General features: G+C 42.9%; 2 protein-coding genes across 3 annotated transcripts in view; one reads left to right on the forward strand and one right to left on the reverse strand.

Moving 5' to 3' along the window:
- Nucleotides 1–10,480, reverse strand: part of TARS1 (threonyl-tRNA synthetase 1) — a 27,867-nt gene extending 17,387 nt beyond the window's left edge. The window contains exon 1 of the mRNA XM_039566562.1: nucleotides 10,403–10,480. The gene's annotated coding sequence lies outside the window, so the exon portion shown is untranslated. The remainder of the gene's footprint in view (nucleotides 1–10,402) is intronic.
- NPR3 (natriuretic peptide receptor 3) overlaps nucleotides 9,969–18,132 on the forward strand; it is a 45,732-nt gene continuing 37,568 nt past the window's right edge. The window contains exons 1-2 of one of the 2 annotated variants that reach the window (XM_039566564.1): nucleotides 9,969–10,967; nucleotides 15,588–15,710. In XM_039566564.1, the coding sequence (XP_039422498.1) occupies nucleotides 10,265–10,967; nucleotides 15,588–15,710 (826 nt within the window). In that variant the 5' untranslated portion in view covers nucleotides 9,969–10,264. The remainder of the gene's footprint in view (nucleotides 10,968–15,587; nucleotides 15,711–18,132) is intronic. The other variant, XM_039566563.1, reaches the window with a different exon arrangement.

The raw sequence follows: 18,132 nt of genomic DNA on the forward strand, positions 1-18,132 counted from the left end.
AAAATACATAATTTGAATTCCAGGTCCAGTGGATTTCCATAAACTCACTTCAAGCTAAGAGTTGTCATCTCAAAATTAAAAAATCTTACAAATATGAGAATTTCATGTTTGAGAATTGAAATATTTTTGTGCAGTTTTCTGTTGTATTAATTTCACTTGGGCTAATGCAACAAAGCAGTAGACTTCTCTTAGAAGTCCAGTATAACTCTCTTAGAAATGTATACTTAGAAATTGAAAAATGTGTGAAGGTAAATAAAAAAATAAATTTGACATTACATTTAAATATTGTGAAAATGACTGAAGTCCTGATTCAAACTGGAACATGCTGGGAAAACTAATCTAAGCCTTGACATTTGATATTATTTCAGCTTTTGGTGCCTTATTATTAAAATACTTATATTTTTAGAAGGACAAGAAAAATAACTTTTTTTCACACACAAAAAAAGGAGACAATTTGGGTTTGTTTCTATATCCATGAGGGCTTTGTGTACAGCCACTATCGTATATAGTCTGGTCATCTTCATGCACCAAGAGGTTTGCCCAAATGCCAGCCTCGTTTCTGCTTTTTCCAGGAGAGATAAATACTCATGCATGCTAGGGAGAAAATCCTCACTAACAGAAGAAGTCCCAGACGTTTTGTAGATTGAAAGCACACTTCACAGAGACAGCCTCGTCCCACCTGTGTTCCCCGGGATGCAGGTCCTCTCCACTTGCCCCTTTTGCCCCCTTCATACCTGCAGCAGTGCAGATAATACATTCAAATTGCTCAGGGTCAGTTTGTTCTCTATGGCCAGGCAGGTTTTTCGAGTAAAACACAATGAGGTGTATTTGGTCAAATGTAGGAGACAACCAGTTTCATTGCTTATAGTTACAGGTGCTGAGATCAGAGGTTACAAATTCCAGGTGAAACTTTAAACCAGGGTTTACTCCTTGACATCAGATGTGCATCAGATTTTTACTAGGAATCCTTGGGCCTTTTAAAGAAGAGATGCTGGGTGATTTCCCTTGCCTCCCTCCCCCCGCTTTTTCTCCGTTCAATAAAGACAAGATTTGGCTTTCTGCTTCTTTATAACAAACACACCAATTATAACTCATGTCTCATTTCCCCTGCATCTCAATTTTACCCCTAGTTCACTTGGTTAAAATGTTTTAGCATACGTATAGCTGACCCAACAATATTTTGTCTCACATCATAAAAAGTAGTAGGTGTGCATGCATTCAAATAAACTCAGCTCTTTCCTGTATTTTTTTCATAGAGCTCAGACATGTCATTTTGGGAGGCATGTTATTAATCCATTATTAATTGATGTATCTAGGGTTAAGATACTTTTCCAGACTCCTACCTTTAGGAGAAACTGCCCCTGCTTCACAGTATAATAGCAGATTCCTCCGAGTCTGTAATTCTATTTTCCAGTAAGATTTGCACTTTAAACTATTGTTATTTTTTATTTAAAGCTTTTATTTTGGATATTGGTCTCAGAAAAAATGTGCTGTCGGCAGTCGTGACTCTCACTCTGGTCTCCACTCTCAGTCTTGTGACTGGGCTGTGAGATGTGGATCCAGAGCTCCTGCCTTCCATTTCCTGTTCATAGGTGAAGATCAAACAGTAAGGCACCAGTCATTTTACAAGGAAAATAAAATGTTAGCTATTTCATATACTGAAGAGGAGGGTGATAAACTAAGAAAAAAAATTAAAATCACATGTCCTTGACTGTCCTTAAACACAATGTTAAAAATCACAGTGATACATTTTTGCCAAACAATCTTGGACGCATCCTTGGTTTTTGTAACCAAATTAAAACTAGCTTTTACTATAATTAAGCATCACCAAGTTATTGCACTATATAAAACTTCTTTGCTCATATGTGGAATTTTCCAGAATACAAACTACGTTTTTGTTAACCTTTTTTTTTTCAAACAAAAAACAATTATGTTTCATTTTTGTGTGTATTTCAGAATTCAAAGTCTGAGAATGTGGGTTTTGTCAGATATGTTTGTGATCATGGAATTCCCTTTTTTTCTTACAGGCATTACTGGTATTTTTTCCCTCAGAATAGCATTTTCTGTTTCTATAATATTACTGAGATTGAACTGTTCCTCCATCTTTTTTGTGAGCCAAGTCCTCCATGCCATGGCATGACATGGCACATGGAGGAATTTTCTACATAATCCAGTTACAAGCAAGAAATGCATTTTCCAGTAATTTCCTTGGTACAGTCCATAACCTTTGATTTTCCAGATTCAATTTCTTATTCCAAGCAATCTCCATCATACTCCGTAGCACTGGAAACTATCTCCAGATACCAAGGGATGAAAAATGCTTGCATTATCTTCTCCTGCTAATGCTCCATCTGACAATTTTGGGAGGAAATTGCAGACAATACAGGGAAGTCAGATATTGCATTCTAGGATTTTGTTCTCTTTGACCATATTTTTCCTTGCAGTAGTGACCTAATTTCACACATTTCCAGTGAAACTTATTTTATTTGAGAAGTCTGTTCTTGGTTTCTCTTTTTAGCTATGACTCAAATGTTCTGGTGATGTTCTCATTAACATCCCTTTCTAGTGATGTTTCATGGACACAATCCAATATCATTGCTTCAAATAAAGGAACACATGAAAGCTGATGAAAAGAGGTACACAATAACTGTGAATTTTGTCAAACCTCTTGTGACAAGTCATATAAAAGCTTTTTTCTTTGTGTCCTTTTCACTTCGAAGTATTTGGAATACTACTAGAAATAATACTAAACTGGTAAATTATTTCAAGATTTTATAACAACAGGGATAGAGAACAGAAAACTCCTTAGTTAGCAGTAGCTGCCACAAGGTGGATTCCTCAGGGACTCCATTGTTAGGTGCTGATCAGAGGAAAATGATATTCCAAGAGGACAAATTTAAATTTATTCACAGTTTACCTAGAAGAATGGGATGGGATGTCTTGGCAATATCATGGAACAGAATCACTAACTTTGAAACATCTGCTCCATATGGAAGGACCACAACATATCTTTTCACTCTTTTCTTTCATAGACTAAGCACACTTATTATTTTAATCTGTTTCAGGGAACATGCTTCCTGACACTGGTTCTTGCCTTCTGAATTGTCCAGTCTGTGATTTTCTCAAAACAATGATGCTTCAAACAAGCACAGTATTCCTGCAGAGCAGAGAGAACTATTGCTCACATCTCACATAGAGCAGTTCAGCTGATATAACAGCATTGTATCGCTCATTCACCTTCAGTTGGTGGCTTGTTAGGATCAGCAGCTCCATTCTGTGCTGTGTCCTGCTTTTCTGTACACTTCCCTGAAGGGAAAAACACTGGGCAGGAGCACATTGTTTCTTTTGCTTCAAACAACCGCTCCAGTTTGTTGGTCATAGATTTTTAACATGTACTCTTTCCTCCCTTGTTAACAGCTAATGACTTTTTGGGCAAGAACCAAACACAGGGTAAAATCAAGGTAGAACCAGCTTGAAATATCCTTCTAGTTTTACACAGTTTCATTTAATCATGGAAGTGATCAGTAATAAATGCAGCCTATATTAATACAAAGTTTTTTGTTTCAATAAATTGATTATTATCACAACTAGCTGCACTTCTGATTGCTCTCCTGTCTCCCTGATGTCTCCCCATTTTGTTTGTCATGATTCTGGCTCTGTCTTCTTGTGATTCTCCCTTTAATGAAAAGCACTGCATCATTCATCATACACAGCCTGTGCTGCTACATAAAGCTCTCCTTTCACAAACATCATAGGGTAAATCACCCCTTTAAACAATCGCACTGTTCAATGTTGGCACCAAGGATTAACCACAAGAAAAGGAAATAGAGTAAAATTTACATATTTTCTACATATATTTATGTATTTTATCATCTAGATCACCTAAGCCCAATATGCCATCTCCGGTGCAGCTGCCTTGGGATAAGAAATGTTGCTGCAGCTCACCTGGACCTGTTTTCTCCACCAGAGATTATCACCCCCTCCAGCCTCTTGGCATTTCTTCCTGTGGATCTGCTCCCTAGCCCGGTTTTAATGACCTAGTTTAGCAGAAACACCTTTTACTCTCAAATTGGGCTGACAGAATGAGGGTAAATAGCAATTACACACGCATTTGCTCTGACATATCTGGAAGGGCAGTAAAGTCTGGCAGCAGAACCCAGCCAGAAAGCCCCGTCTTTCACATCAGGTACTGCCAGAATGGGCATGACCTGAAGTCTTTTTTTTGCCTTTTTTTTTTACTCATGGCAGTTCAATTGATTTTTGCAGTTCTGCACAGTAATCCAATAGTTCCACTTCAGCTACAAATTACATTGGGGTCTTGCTCTTCTCTGTCCTATGTTGGACCGGCTCCCAGCTGCCTCTGAGAAAATTAAATTGGCCAAATTCATCTGCCTAAAAAGATCTGTCCGGTGTTAAAAGAAGAACAGTATAACAATTAAGGTTGAAGACAAAAAGAATTAAACACCAATATTTTCTGTGCTTGTTTTTTTAATGTGAAAACTTCACATTTAAGTGAAGTGAACTTCTTGCTTACTTCTTCAGAAAGATGTCTAATTCTTGCTAGCATTTCCACCACTGTGTATGTTTGCTCTTTCTGTTGGCTTTGGCAGCAAAAGACATGAAGAAGTATTTTTTTTACAAATATAAGGAATACTTATGTCCTTTTGGCCTTAGTCTACAAGTACACATACAGGAGAATGAGTTAAATATTTTCAAGCAGATTTTTTATCTCTGTGTGTGTGATAAAAGCACTTACGCTGTCAGCAAGAGCAAAACATAAACTAATGGAAAGAACAAGCAGACTCTTAAGAAATAAATTATAAACTGCATGTAAAGAATGTATCACTTTCCAGAGGTCTCCGTTGTCAGTGTGCAAATACAAGCCACACTTCCGAAAGGCCTTTCTGTTTTTGCATAGAGCGTGAGGACACCTCCATTTCCTCCCCCTCTCCTTCTGGCAGCCTGAAGAAGTGATCGCTGCTGAGTTCCTGCCTTTTAGCAGGAACTAGAATCTGTGAAGCTCTGTTCACTTTATTTTTTTGAGGCCTTATCCATCTTGGTCGATTTAAATTACATTAACTGATGTGTGAAATGGCCAGTTTGCCAGTTTGCAGGATTTCTTGAATTGTAAGATCTCCTTTTTTGACTTGCTTTGCAGTATCTCTTTATTGACTACTGGCACCCCACTCTTTGATCTGTACTTTGCTTTCCTCCATCCACTCATCTGTTCCTGGAGCTTTTGTCCTCACTCAGTAATCTCATTTGTTCCCATTCCTGTGATGTGATGACAAATGGCAACTGTGTATTGCACCAAGTCCCTACATTCTTTTTTTTTTAACCACATTAGTGATTTAATAAACTGGAAATTACAGAACTCCTGAAGCACATATTTTTATTTAATTACATATTTAAACTGTTTTTTGTATCAGCTCATTGGAATAAGATCTGTCAATAGTATTAAAAATGGTTTTTTCTATGCATTCCCCATAATTTAATCATTAACTAACATGCAAGAGAAAAGATATACAGAGCTCTCAGTACTAATTTTCACTAAGGAGTTCCTGCCTCTCATCTCTGGTGTCTTGCTGCTGTTGTTTCAGATCTCTTGCTCTGCCATGCCAACACAACCACAAACCATATCAATGAACAGATTTGGTTTAAAAAATAATCCACATTTTCCCTCAGAATATTCTTAAAGATCAATCAGTTGCTGGGATGATAGTACTATGTAAACTGACACTGCCTGCAGAGCTGAATATCCAGAGAAAGCATAGATATCTGGTTTCTTTATGTTGCGAGAATTCTGTTCCTCTTGTATGGTAATACATGTGAAAGTAGACTCTGGAATAGTCCCTGTCATGAGACGACACATAACAGCAATCCAGCTCTTTGGTTGTTAGTGGTGTGAGATATCTGATGCCAGCTCTGTTTCTGAGGGACATGTGACAGTATTTCTAAGTTTTCTTTTATATGCAATATGGGTACCTATTGTAGAGTTACTAAATCTCAAGCAGAAATGATCTTTGCCCTCCAAAGCCTTTTAAATCCTTTGGACAGAAATGCCATGATGTTGGTAAGGCACAGATGACGTTTGTTTTTCACCACTCACTCCTTATCTCAAACTATGGTGTGGTTGTTTGATGGAGGCAGGTGCACATGAGGAACAAGGTGGCAATCATCTTGTGCACTCCAGTGACCATCCAGTGCTGATCTGTCTAAGACAGGGAAATGAAAGCAGAAGTGAAAATCACAGCAACAACTTGGATCCAAGCCAAGATGATTTATCCTCTTAATTTAGTTTAGTTAACATAAAAGTCTGTTCTGTACTCAGACCTTATCTATATCCAGATATTGTCTATAAATACAGAAATTGGTTGCCTAAACAAAATGAATATTTTCTAACATAGTCCAGTCAGAAGAGGAAAGTGAGTTTAGCAGGCAGGCAATATGACTCAAGGTAATGCATAAGGGGTTACACTGTTAAAAAAATACAATAGTTGTATTCTTAATATTACTTTCCTAACTAAAACTACTTGGAAAAGAGGAAATGTAAGGATACTTGTTTAAGTGAAAACAATTGCAAAAACATCTCTCTTGTAAATAAATATTATCTGGAAGGTTGTGATGTCAACTTCTAATCATTATGTTCTTTCAAAGCCTTCAGTGGAACGAAAAGTATTCCGTAAAACATTAATGACTAATGGAACTAGCATTTGCTGTGTATAAAGCTGCGTTTTGCCCATGTTGCATGTTGTCTGGAGTGGCAAGCAGCAGACAGAAGTATTGTTCCTCCTTAAACATTCATGACAAGAAGTTTAACCTTTATTATTTATGGAAAAGAAAAGACTGGGGGCCGGTTTTTCATCCTAGCATTTCATTTGTAAAAGAAAAATGATGTCCACCTGTCTGCCTTTACCGTACTTTCTGTTGTGAAGTGAAAGTTGTTAAGGTAGCAAGAGTAGCAAAGTGTTTTTACTATGCATGTGTGTATATATACATCTGTATGTATGTACACCTATGTTTTGTGTGCAGTTTTGTGATCTTGTGGTTCTTATACACGTATCTCCACAGAAGTTGGTGCCACTTAAAAGGACAACAAATAAATATGTCCCCTTTCCATTTATTTTTTTAGCATCAGATTGGCTCATCTTGGGTTTTCATGCTGCAGTGTTTTCACTTGAAAACTGTGTTGATTTTTTACATAACAGAAGTATATGAAGGTAAGGTCACAAAACACAAAAAGAGACATAAGATACATCATGATGCATTTAGAAATCCTTTAGGTGTGTTCCAAAAGAGTATAGATTCCTTAAAATAAAAAGATAATAGATTTCTTGAAAAACAGGGGAAGAGTTTGCAAGTCTGAGTGGCAGGGTATGTTTGCAGTACAGGCGGTGTTACAGTATTTCATCTTTTCAGCCTGTAGGTGGGACTGTGTTTTCAGCGAACCCATCTGTGAAAAAAATTCTGAATCGGCATCAGGCAGCTCAGGCTGCTGCTAACACTAGCTGGAGCGAGTCAAGTGATTCTTGACTTGTGTTTGAGTTATTTCAAACTGGGGGGAAAATAGCCTGTGTCCGAAATTACTTTAGTCCTAACGGTCCAGCCTGAAATCTCTGTTCTCACTGCAGTCTGCGGGCATTCTGCCTGCTACAAATCCGCAACTGCAGGATTTGTTCCTATTAAAAAGCATTTATGTAGCTGAAAAGAATAATGTCTGTGGAGAAATGCTGAATTTAGACCTATGGAAAATACTGTAAGTGAACTGATGATGGTGTATTAAGTGACATTTTGAATTGGGATTAACAATTAAATTCTCATGCATAACTTCCTGGCTCAGAAAACTAAGTCAATCACAGGCTGGGGTTCTTCTTTAGAAAAACACTTAGGGCAAAGGGGAACACCAGAAATGTTTATAGCACTCTAGGCCCACAGAGACACTGACTCCCATAACGCTGGATGCAACTCCTCAGGTGGGCAAGAACTACATACATTTTTATGAAAACACTGAAATTGGACTTTGACACTACTACTGCTATACAGTTCTGGCTAGATGCCTTTTGTTTCTTGTTTTGCCTCATGCTGGCCCTGCTTCTCCCACTCTTACTCATTCCCAGCAGTACTTTACCTTACAAGGAGCAGCCCATGTAAAGGGGCAGCGTCCCTGTGATTTATGGGCTTACTATCTCTTCTGTTGTGTTTACACAGCTTACGCTCAAATAAGACAGCTAGGAGAGTATGGAGCTCACATGTAAAATGAAAAAGATATTCTGCTGGGGGAAAAAGGAAATCAAGAGAGATCCAACCATATTTTGGTGCTGTAAACACATCTGTAGGGTCACCATAAAGCAATGACTACAAAGGTCAGCATTTCAAACTGTGTCTTAAGAAAATGTTTTTGCAAGCTTTGTGGTGAAGATGGCTGGCGTGTTGTATATTGTAACATTCTGCTTAATCTCCTCTATGCTATATGGAGTCATTTACAACAAAAAATGCCTGACATAACTTACAGCACAGGAACACACAAAACCAGCTTCACCAGGGTGGATGTTTATGTAATCTTCAAGAACACTCTGAAGTTTGATTCAGTAATCAAATAAAACCTCGAGAGGCACATTTCTCAGAGACACTACCCATCTTTGAATTTCTGAGCTTCTTTATTTTACCAGGCCTTGTTAGATAAATGTTGATGATTATTTCTATACATCGTGTTATCTGCTGTTTTCATTCCACTTCTCGGTTGTAATTGCACGAGCGCTTTGAGCTTTCTTTATTTAATTGAGGCATCTTAAAGGTGAGCAGATGGTCACCACAGGAGTGCAGGTTTCCCATTCATAGCCTGCACAGCAAAGGCAGCAACAAAAATTAAGTTTACACATACTGCCCTGACAACGACCTCTGTGCTGAACTAAACAAACCCCTTCTGTAAAGCCAGGAGCAGTTCACTCACCTTTCGAATGCAAACCTGGCACTCTCTAACAACTATAAAACATCAAACTGTGCAGCCCTGCTCTCAGGATGCATGCTGCTATAGGGCACACAAAGCTCCACAGAGCGCCATCCTTTAGGATATTGCTGTCAAAAAGCATCAGGTGTTGCAAAGCCTCTTTCACAAAACATCTTGCACATTTCACATTCCTTTATTCCAGAAAAGGCTAACAGAATCTGAAGCATAGCAGCTTTAGGCCAGTGAGTAGAACTGAACAGGGATGTTCAGTAGATGCCTAGTTCTATGACTAGGCAGTGTTGTCACAGAAATTCCAAAAGTTTTTTTCCTAATAAAATAATCTCATAACTCTTCTTCACTGGGGTTAACCTCCGTTGCTTGGGGCACGAAATTGTGTCTTTCAACACAGTGGGAAATGACAAAACCCGGCATCTAGACTTTCTTGGCACGGGGGACTCAGAAAGACCCCAGAGAGACATAGGCAGGGGTCACAGATCCAGCGTCAACTTCCCCGTAGGCTTATGCTGTGCACGGGCACCTTTCCAGGTGAGGAAACGGGAGCAGGGCAGCCCTGCTTGTGCCCTGCCGCAGCGCCCTTCAGGCTGCCGCCTGCATCCCCTGGTGCTGGTGCTGCAACCCCTCCTTCCCCAAATCCCACAGCCCTGCCGAGCGCCGACCCTTGAGCCCTCGGGGTGCCTCAAAAGCCTTCCTTATGCAATAAAGGACAGCTTAAGCCGGAGGAACCCCCAAAAAATATTTGAGAAAAAAATGAAAGTGCAATGTGATTCTTTACTCCCTGGCCCCTACTGCGAGGACTCGCTTGGCAAAGGAGGGCAGCAGCCGAGCAGGAAGGTACAGGAATTACACACACACCAGTGTGTGATGTATGCGATAAGGACACCCCCCGCCCGCCCGCGGAGGTGTGCGGGGCGGGGGGGCCGCAGGGAGGGGGCGGGCGGGAGGGAGCGCCCGGGCCGGCTCCTCCCTGCGCACAAACCCGGCCGCGCCGCGCGGGCGTGCGGAGACGCCGCCGCCGCTCCCGCGCTACTTAAGCGGGGAGGGCGCAGCCCGGCAGCCCCGCGGGGGGATCCGGCGCGGGGGGCAAGTGACCATAGTAATAGTCGTCTATCTATAAGAGAACGAGAAAAGCAGAGCCGAGATGCTCCGTCCGTGACCCGCAGGCGGGGTGGGGAGGGGCAGGTTGTGAATCCGCCAAGCACCTGAGAAATAAAGCACGACCGAACAATTTCGAGGCGGGTGGGGAAGGGGGGGCGAAAAGTTTGCCGGAGCTCGGGCGTCTCCTGGGGGGCGGGCGCGATGCCGCCCTGGCTGCTCGGCAGCCTCTGCTGCGTGCTGGCGGCGCGGGCGGCGCTGGGCGGCGGCCCCGCGGGCGCGGAGGAGGAGGAGGAGAAGCTGATCCGGGTGCTGGTGCTGCTGCCGCAGGACGACGCCTACCTTTTCTCGCTGGGGCGGGTGCGGCCGGCCATCGAGTACGCGGTGCGGAGCCTGCGGGAGAGCGGCGCGGGTCTGCCGCCCGGCTACGCCTTCCAGCTCACCTACGAGGACTCGGCGTGCGGCAACCGCGCCCTGTTCAGCCTGGTGGACATGGTGGCCCTGAAGCGCCGCCGCCCCGACCTGCTGCTCGGGCCCGTGTGCGAGTACGCGGCGGCGCCGGTGGCGCGGCTGGCCGCGCACTGGGACGTGCCGATGCTGTCGGCGGGCGCGCTGGCCGCCGGCTTCGGCGCCAAGGGCGGCGAGTACTCGCACCTCACCCGCGTCGCGCCCGCCTACGCCAAGATGGGCGAGATGCTGCTGGCCCTCTTTCGCCACCACCAGTGGAACCGGGCCACGCTGCTCTACAGCGACAGCAACCCCGAGCGCAGCTGCTACTTCGCCATGGAGGGCGTCCATATGGTCTTCCAGGAGGAGGCCTTCCACATGGCCGTGCACAGCTTCGACGAGACCAGCCGGCACCTCGACATCGACGACGTCGTCCGCGCCCTCCAGACGGGCGAGAGGGGTGAGTGGCGGCGGAGTGCCCGGCCGGGCTCCTCCATGGTGTTTAGTGGCGGCTGGGGCGATGGGAATGCCGGGGAGGGAAGACCTCCGGGAGGGGAAGAGTCAGGGCTCGTCCCCGCCCGTGGGAAACCCACTGCGGTGCTGCGACGGCAGCCCCGGGCCAGGCATCCCCCGACAGACGGGAACAGTAGCCCGGAGTGAAGGCTCTGCCTACAGACGTTCAGCCGAGTTTTGCCTCCCGACGGCGGAGAGGGCGGCTTGCCCTCGGAGATCGCTGTAGGAGGGCTTTGTGGCATGGTAAGAAATCAGCTTTCTGCTGGCCGTCTGGTTTACCCAAAATTATCCACGTCTGCAGGGCAGCAAATCTGTTGCTTACTCTCTGACATTTTTGCAGTGACACTGTAAGTTGACACTGCAAGTTGACACTGCAAAGATGTTTCCTCTCACCCCGCTGTGTCTTTTCCCCACTTCTGCCTTTGGAAGCCTCGCCGAGTACCTCGTAAATAAAAATAACAAATGCATTTAGGGGAAATGGCAATTTCAGGGGATATGTGCATGAGAAGCACCTGAATGCATGCTGTGATATTGTCACCAACAGTTAGCAAGACACCGTGGAGATGAATGGCTTGTAAAACATCTGGGACAGTCATCTCTGGGCTGAATGAACTGACTTTGCATCAGGGAGCAGCAAAGCAAAGTGCTTTGGAACGTGCAGTGTTGTAGTTAGATGTGCTTTAAAGTGAGATCTTGCCTAGCAATGTGTGGATATATGGGCATCAGAAAGACTTCTGGTGTTCGAGGGTTTTACCAGGCACAGGCTTCTCCAGTAAATTAATGCAAAAAGAAAAGATGTATTCCAAGAGTGAAATGCAGGGTGAAGTTGAAGTCCTTAGGTATTTTTCAAGAAAGCCATAGATGTACAAAGCTCTTTATACAGTTTTTACATATCTTGTTGTAGAGTGTTAAAATAACATCAGAACTGGACAAATAAAGATCATGCTGTGTGTGGCTGGCAGAACTGGTATTATGGTGCTGAAGGCTGTGGGTGGAGCAGCCTTGCACTGCTGATGTCGTTACGCTGCTATGAAATCATTAACACGTGCAGGAGTGTGTGAGATAACTGAGGTCTAACAGTATAGGGCTCTTTAATTCCCTATTCACTGGAGCAGGTGCTTAAAATAGAGCTTTCCTTGTAAGTACCATTTGGGGAAATATAATGAATGGAGAGAAATAAACGTGTCAGTGCTGGAGGACACCACAGTGTGGGGAAAGATCCTTGTCAAGTGTCTGTGTGTGTGGCTTTCCTGATGCTGAGAGCATAGCAGCATGCTTGCAGCAGGAAAACACAAGTGTTCACCCCAGCCCCACTCTTCACACCATGCTGACAGTTAGGGAGGTGAGGTTGCTTTCAGCCTGGTCTGAAATGCTTTGCTAAGCTGACACATTTGATCTTTCACAATTCTGTAACTTGCAAATAACTGAACAAAAGCAGCCCTCTTCTTTCTCCCCATGGTGCCCAGTGGGATCCCTCCTTCCATCTTACCTCCTCATTTGCCCTCTGACTCCTGCCACTCAAGTGGGGCCCTCCAGCTTCTACTTGTTGCTTTCTGACCTTAAAGACTGACTGCAGGACTCACCTGGCACATTCCTTTCGCCCTGCTGCTCATGGCATCTTTCAGTATTTTAAGAACTATAAATCATGTGGAGGGTTCACCAGATGAGGTCTGAAGAGCAGTCAAGGTCTTTACTTCTTGGAGGGGCTCACTGGAGATCCCCCCAGCAAGACAGCAGGGCTTTTGGACAGCAGCACACTGTCCAGAGCACTGTCAAGAAATGTTTTTGCTTGGTTAGTTTCCAGTTTTTAACGACTCCTGTGTCACACCTGTTGTGACACTATCCTTGGCACTAAGCCTTCACCTTCTCTAGTTTTCAAAGACTGCTGCTCTTTGGGGTCCCACCTGAGTGGTCAGGCTTCACTGAACTCCCTCACCGGGAATGGGCTTTCAAGCAGATACAGGATTATTGCTTGAAACTCTCCCAGGGCCGGGACAGAAACTGCCCCACCAGCTGTACTGTGGGAGCCAGGACACAGGCTGTCTCCAGGGGCTAGGTTGCTGCTGGCTGGGGGTCTGCACTGAGCTCTCAGATGCCTGGGAGGAAGAGGCACACTCAGCCTTGCACGCCTGTGTACCAGAGACTGTATGTGCAGTCCCTGGAGCCATGTGAAATGACTGAAGTCTTGGAACCACAAAAAAATAATTATGAAAAATATGGTAATAAAAGTTAAGTGCCTGTCTACAATTAATTTCATTAGTAGTTCAAGCTCCCTTACAGGCTCAGGTCTGCCTGCTGCAGACTTCATGCTGTAGGCTCAGGTATACTGCAAGGTTCACAAATGCAGACCTGTGCTTAAATGTATAAGCATGTAGTCCAAGGGATGTGTGTAGCAAAGGGAACACTTACTCCTTTAACTGGAATTAAACTCTAAAGTATTTGCAGGATGAGTCAATCCTAGTCAATAAATTCAGCATATTAGTATTAGAATTACTGTGTGTATTATGGCAGAGGGAGAACATTTTGTATGGGTTTGCACGTATCCATTTGTATGTATACAATAGTAAGGTACAGATGCAGATTAAATACATAATTTACATTTTTGGAAGAAAATTTGTTTTGGAGAAACAAATCCATGGCTTATTTGCTTCAGAATCTTGAAATATGTAATCTTTGCTTTCCTGCTGGGTTAGAAACCCCTTCCAAACAGTTAATATTACTTCCCTTACATTCCTTTAGAGGCTTACAAAATATGATTTAATGTATGTTAAAGTAGTTCCTCACACACACTCTTTCCTTTATTCCTTTTGCTCAACGTCTTTTACTGGTGTTGTGGGAATCTCTTTGATTCCATCTACAGATTACAGTTTTATGGTAGAAGTGAATTAAAAAGGCAAAGTCAAGGAAGAATTGGGAGGGCAGCAAGGAAACATTTCAAAAGGAAATCTCTCACCTATACTGAAATTAAGAACAGTGAGACAAATTCATTCCTGATGTGCATCTGGAAAAGATTTGGTCCAAATTTTATTGTAAGAAAATTTTTTTCTTCTTCTTTTCCTTCATGCTAATATACTCCACAATGGTCATGAAATATGTCTTGCTCTGTTGCTCTGGAAATTATTATATTACTCTGCCATAATCAGTAGGACAGAGCTATGAATGGTATAACTCTCCTGAAGCATGGGGTTGTACTGAACATGACTCACCCCAGCGACACATCTGGAGGTTTATGCCTGTGATGGCATCCAACCAGAAAGGCGATGGGAGAAGATTCATTCTGTGCAAAAAGATTTGGCCTGTTTGGCATTTTCATTTCTTATAATAGAAAACACTTCCACCCAGAAGAGCCGAATGCGGTTTTGATTCATTTTTATTGTTGGGTTGAAAATATTTGCGTACATTATTGTAGCTTTTGAGTCCTGCCATGCGTGACAGCGTTCTTGGAAATGTGCGTGCAGTTGGTTTTGAATCATCATCCTAACAGGATCTCTTATGTCCCTGCTGTAGCATACAGTCCTGAAGCACACACTGATAAAATACTTTGCTGCGCCCTCCGATATCAGTAGCTTCATACCTGTAGTCTTGTGAACCTGTATAAAAGCTTGTAGTATAACTTGATCTGTGTGGGAGTTCTCTCCCCATTGTTGAAGACTTCACCCAAGCTTCTGCTTTCCTTTTGTAGAAGGAAGCAATAGCAAGGGAAGTAGTCCCCCTGCCGAGCAGCTCTGGGAAGAGACCTCTCAACCACAATCATCACACTGTGGATCACGGTGCCCATACAGAGCACACCTGTTGACTTGTAGGTCTCATCGTAGCAGCAGAGCCTCTGCTTAGCTACTGGCCCATGGTAAATGGGGCTCTGTGGTGTTTGTACCCACCTTTGGTCTTTATTTGATCTTCATGCTTATAGAAGGGTGCTTGGTTTTTCCATTTATTAGCATTAAGTATCCCATCAGTGATTGGTACCTAGGCTTCCTCTGGAGAGGAAGTCATGTTTTGGAAAGATTCATACCACTATCCCTGCTGCACAGATGCTGCTCTCCGTTAAATGCACAGAGGCAACAAAATCTAGGCCAGATGCCTAAATAGTAGGTGGGTGAGGTGTAGGCAAGTTCAGTCTACATCAAACTGCTCAATGGAATGGAAATTGAAATGGCAAAGTCATGGTATGTCCATCTTTGTCTTATGTCCAGTTAGAAATAGCAACAGAGGCTTACGATTGTGGTCTAGTCTACAAACACGTGCAGCTAAAGAAGTTTGAAACCAGACCTTACATTTGCAGGTGTAAAAAAACAGATCACACGGAGGCTCTATTTAATTATCTTAAGAGGGAAGAGGAAGCCTCTCTGTTTTCTTATCTTAAGAGGGAAGAGGAAGCCTCTCTGTTTTCACTACCTGTCTTGTCAGCTCTTTAGGAAATCAGCTCTGTTTGCAATCTGTGCTTTCATGTTCGTTGCAAAACTGGGAGGACAGCTAGGGTCACTGTTTCTGGCAGCATTATTGCTTCACAGGCTGTTCTCTGAAGTTCTTGAGCTGCTTCTTATCTATGTTTCTCATTTTCTTCCAGTTGTAATCATGTGTGCCAGCGGTGACACTATCAGGAACATCATGTTGGCTGCTCATCGGCAAGGAATGACCAATGGGGACTATGCTTTCTTCAATATTGAACTCTTCAACAGCTCATCATTCGGTAATGTTTTTCTTGCCTAAGTGTGTTGCAAAGTCTTTTGTAAGCTTGGTAGTATTTTTAGATTTGTTAGCCTCAAAACATGCAGCCCTGAGTCCCAGAAAACACCACTATATCTCCCTGTTGTTGCAGTTATCTTCCATTTGGGCTGTGGTGTTGCAGGAAATAAAACAGACCTTGTGGCAATAGCTGCTATGGGGTGGGTCACAAGATGCCAAGTATGCTACAGCAATAAGTTATTTAATTACTTTTCAAGGAAGTAGCACCAGACGGAGACATTGGTTGTGGTGTGGGTACCCCATTCTGCAGTGTCTGTGCTCAGGTCTAGGTGACTTACACCATCCCCAGCCATGTGACTGCCAGCTCTCCGGGCAGGGGCATTTCTGGCAGCCTGGTGACCTATGGTCTGAGCAGATGGCTGAAAGGAGTGATTAGCAACAGCCAGCAGCATGGGCAGCTGCAAGGTTTGGGTTTCCAGAAATCGTCTCTGTGCTGGGGTATCCACACATCTAATTTATTTATCTTTTGATCACAGACTCTGTCTGCAAAAATATTCAGCCATGCTGTGTTAAAGGGAGGACACTGGATGGGACACAGGCAGTCCAAATTTTCTAGAGCAGAGTGAATAAAAGTGGCTGTTTACACCCCTAAGTAAAAGGGGTCATTTTTGTCAAACTAAAACGTGACTCAAAATGTAAATTAAATGCATTTTCTTTTTGAAATATACCTATATGCCAAAATATAATTGTAACTGCATGTTACATCAGTGCGTGGTAGGGACTATACCTGCTCTCAGCTGGTGCAGCTGTCTCACTTAAATTCAAAGTAATGTTGGAGCAATGTGTTTGCTGAGATCAAACATCAGATGGCTAAAGCTGGGGCAAGTTTTGTTGAAGTGTAACATGGCTCTTGAAAGGAGCAGCTTCTTTTGCAGATGTAGGAGAAAATAATTTCCTCCCTGCAGACTACTTTAACTAATCCACTACAATAACAAATCATTTCAAGTTAAAAACCAAGTGGAAGTTGAGAAAAAGGGAAGATTTGGGGGTTTAGTTTCTTTAAGTTGCAAAGGCTGACCATCAGAAACAACTGAATTCAAAAAACAATAATTTTTTTTTAAATTAATCTGTTAATCAGAGCTTCCTTTGCATAAACTTTCTGTTACCCATCTACTACCTCTGAGATTATTTCACAGTAAACAGTGCTGTGACACACTGAATAATGAAGGTATATAACTATAAATTCAGAGAGCTAGATATGTACAGAAGTACAGATACTGCTACATGTATCATCAAGATTAGCTAAAGGATGCCAAGTTTTGCCAGGTAAGAAGGAAATCACTCAAATATCTTAAAGATAAAGTTGTGGAACAAGATCAAAACCAATGTGGGAGCCTCATCACCACCCTCCTTTGCATCACAGGTAGTCCAATCTTCCTTTTGTAGCTTTTGTGAGGGATTAATGAAAACTGTCTAACTTCTGATGTAGTGTAGTTAGAATCTGGCATTTCCTGACATTTCTTTTAAACCAATTTTTCTGGTTGTGGATGTGTTTCCCATATAGAGTGAATGACTGTGCATCAGAAGTTGACTTTTGTGCAGGTGGTCATTGCATGTGAAAAGCAAACACAAGAGAAGTGTAGAGAAATTCTCCCAAAAATCCTTGTTCCTAGTGCCTGGAGATACTAGGTTTTGTACTTCATAAAACCTAAGAGTGGGTGTGATTGGGCAATTGGCACTGTTTTTGTGTTCAGATGACTTTATTGCAGTTTGTTGTTGCCCTCTGGTCTGAATATTTCTAATTTTTCAGAAGAACAGGCTTATTAAATGCCAAGACTGCAATAATTGTACACAAGTATTGTAACAAGATGACCTCCCACAAAACAATCCATGAAGGAATTTAAATATGTAAATTATTCTAGGAACGCTGTTATGCAAGTGATAGTCGCAGTCTGCCAGTCCCAGTGTCAGGATTTAAAGAAGAGACATGTATAGTGTCCAGGACAGAAAGTTACCTGCTACCAGCACTGCCGCCTTCTTTTTTTAATTTCTTTTTTTGTGTCTATAATCTCATGCTTTTCAGCTATTTCCATTTGCAAATGCAAAGCTATAGCAAAGCCCTCCATGCTGTAGTCTCTGCTGTTCTTCTTGAATCCTGCACCTCTAAAATGCAGGTGTCCAGCTGGGGCAGAAGCTGTTCAGCTTTGAGGCTCCTGCAGGGCTTGTACTCTCTTTTGGGGAAGGTAGCAAGACATGCTTACTTACAACTGCCAGACATGCATTTCTTTCTCTTTGAAAGCAGTAAAGAGGACGGGTGCAGGCACTGAAGGGAAGGGTGGCACAACCAGACAGTGGGATGTTAGCTGCTCTCCAGTGTCTCCATTGGGTGTGATGAGTAGGGTCCTGTGATTCTGACCTTGTATTGG

This window comes from Corvus cornix, chromosome Z (genome assembly GCF_000738735.6).
Source record: "Corvus cornix cornix isolate S_Up_H32 chromosome Z, ASM73873v5, whole genome shotgun sequence".
Classification (NCBI taxonomy): domain Eukaryota; kingdom Metazoa; phylum Chordata; class Aves; order Passeriformes; family Corvidae; genus Corvus; species Corvus cornix.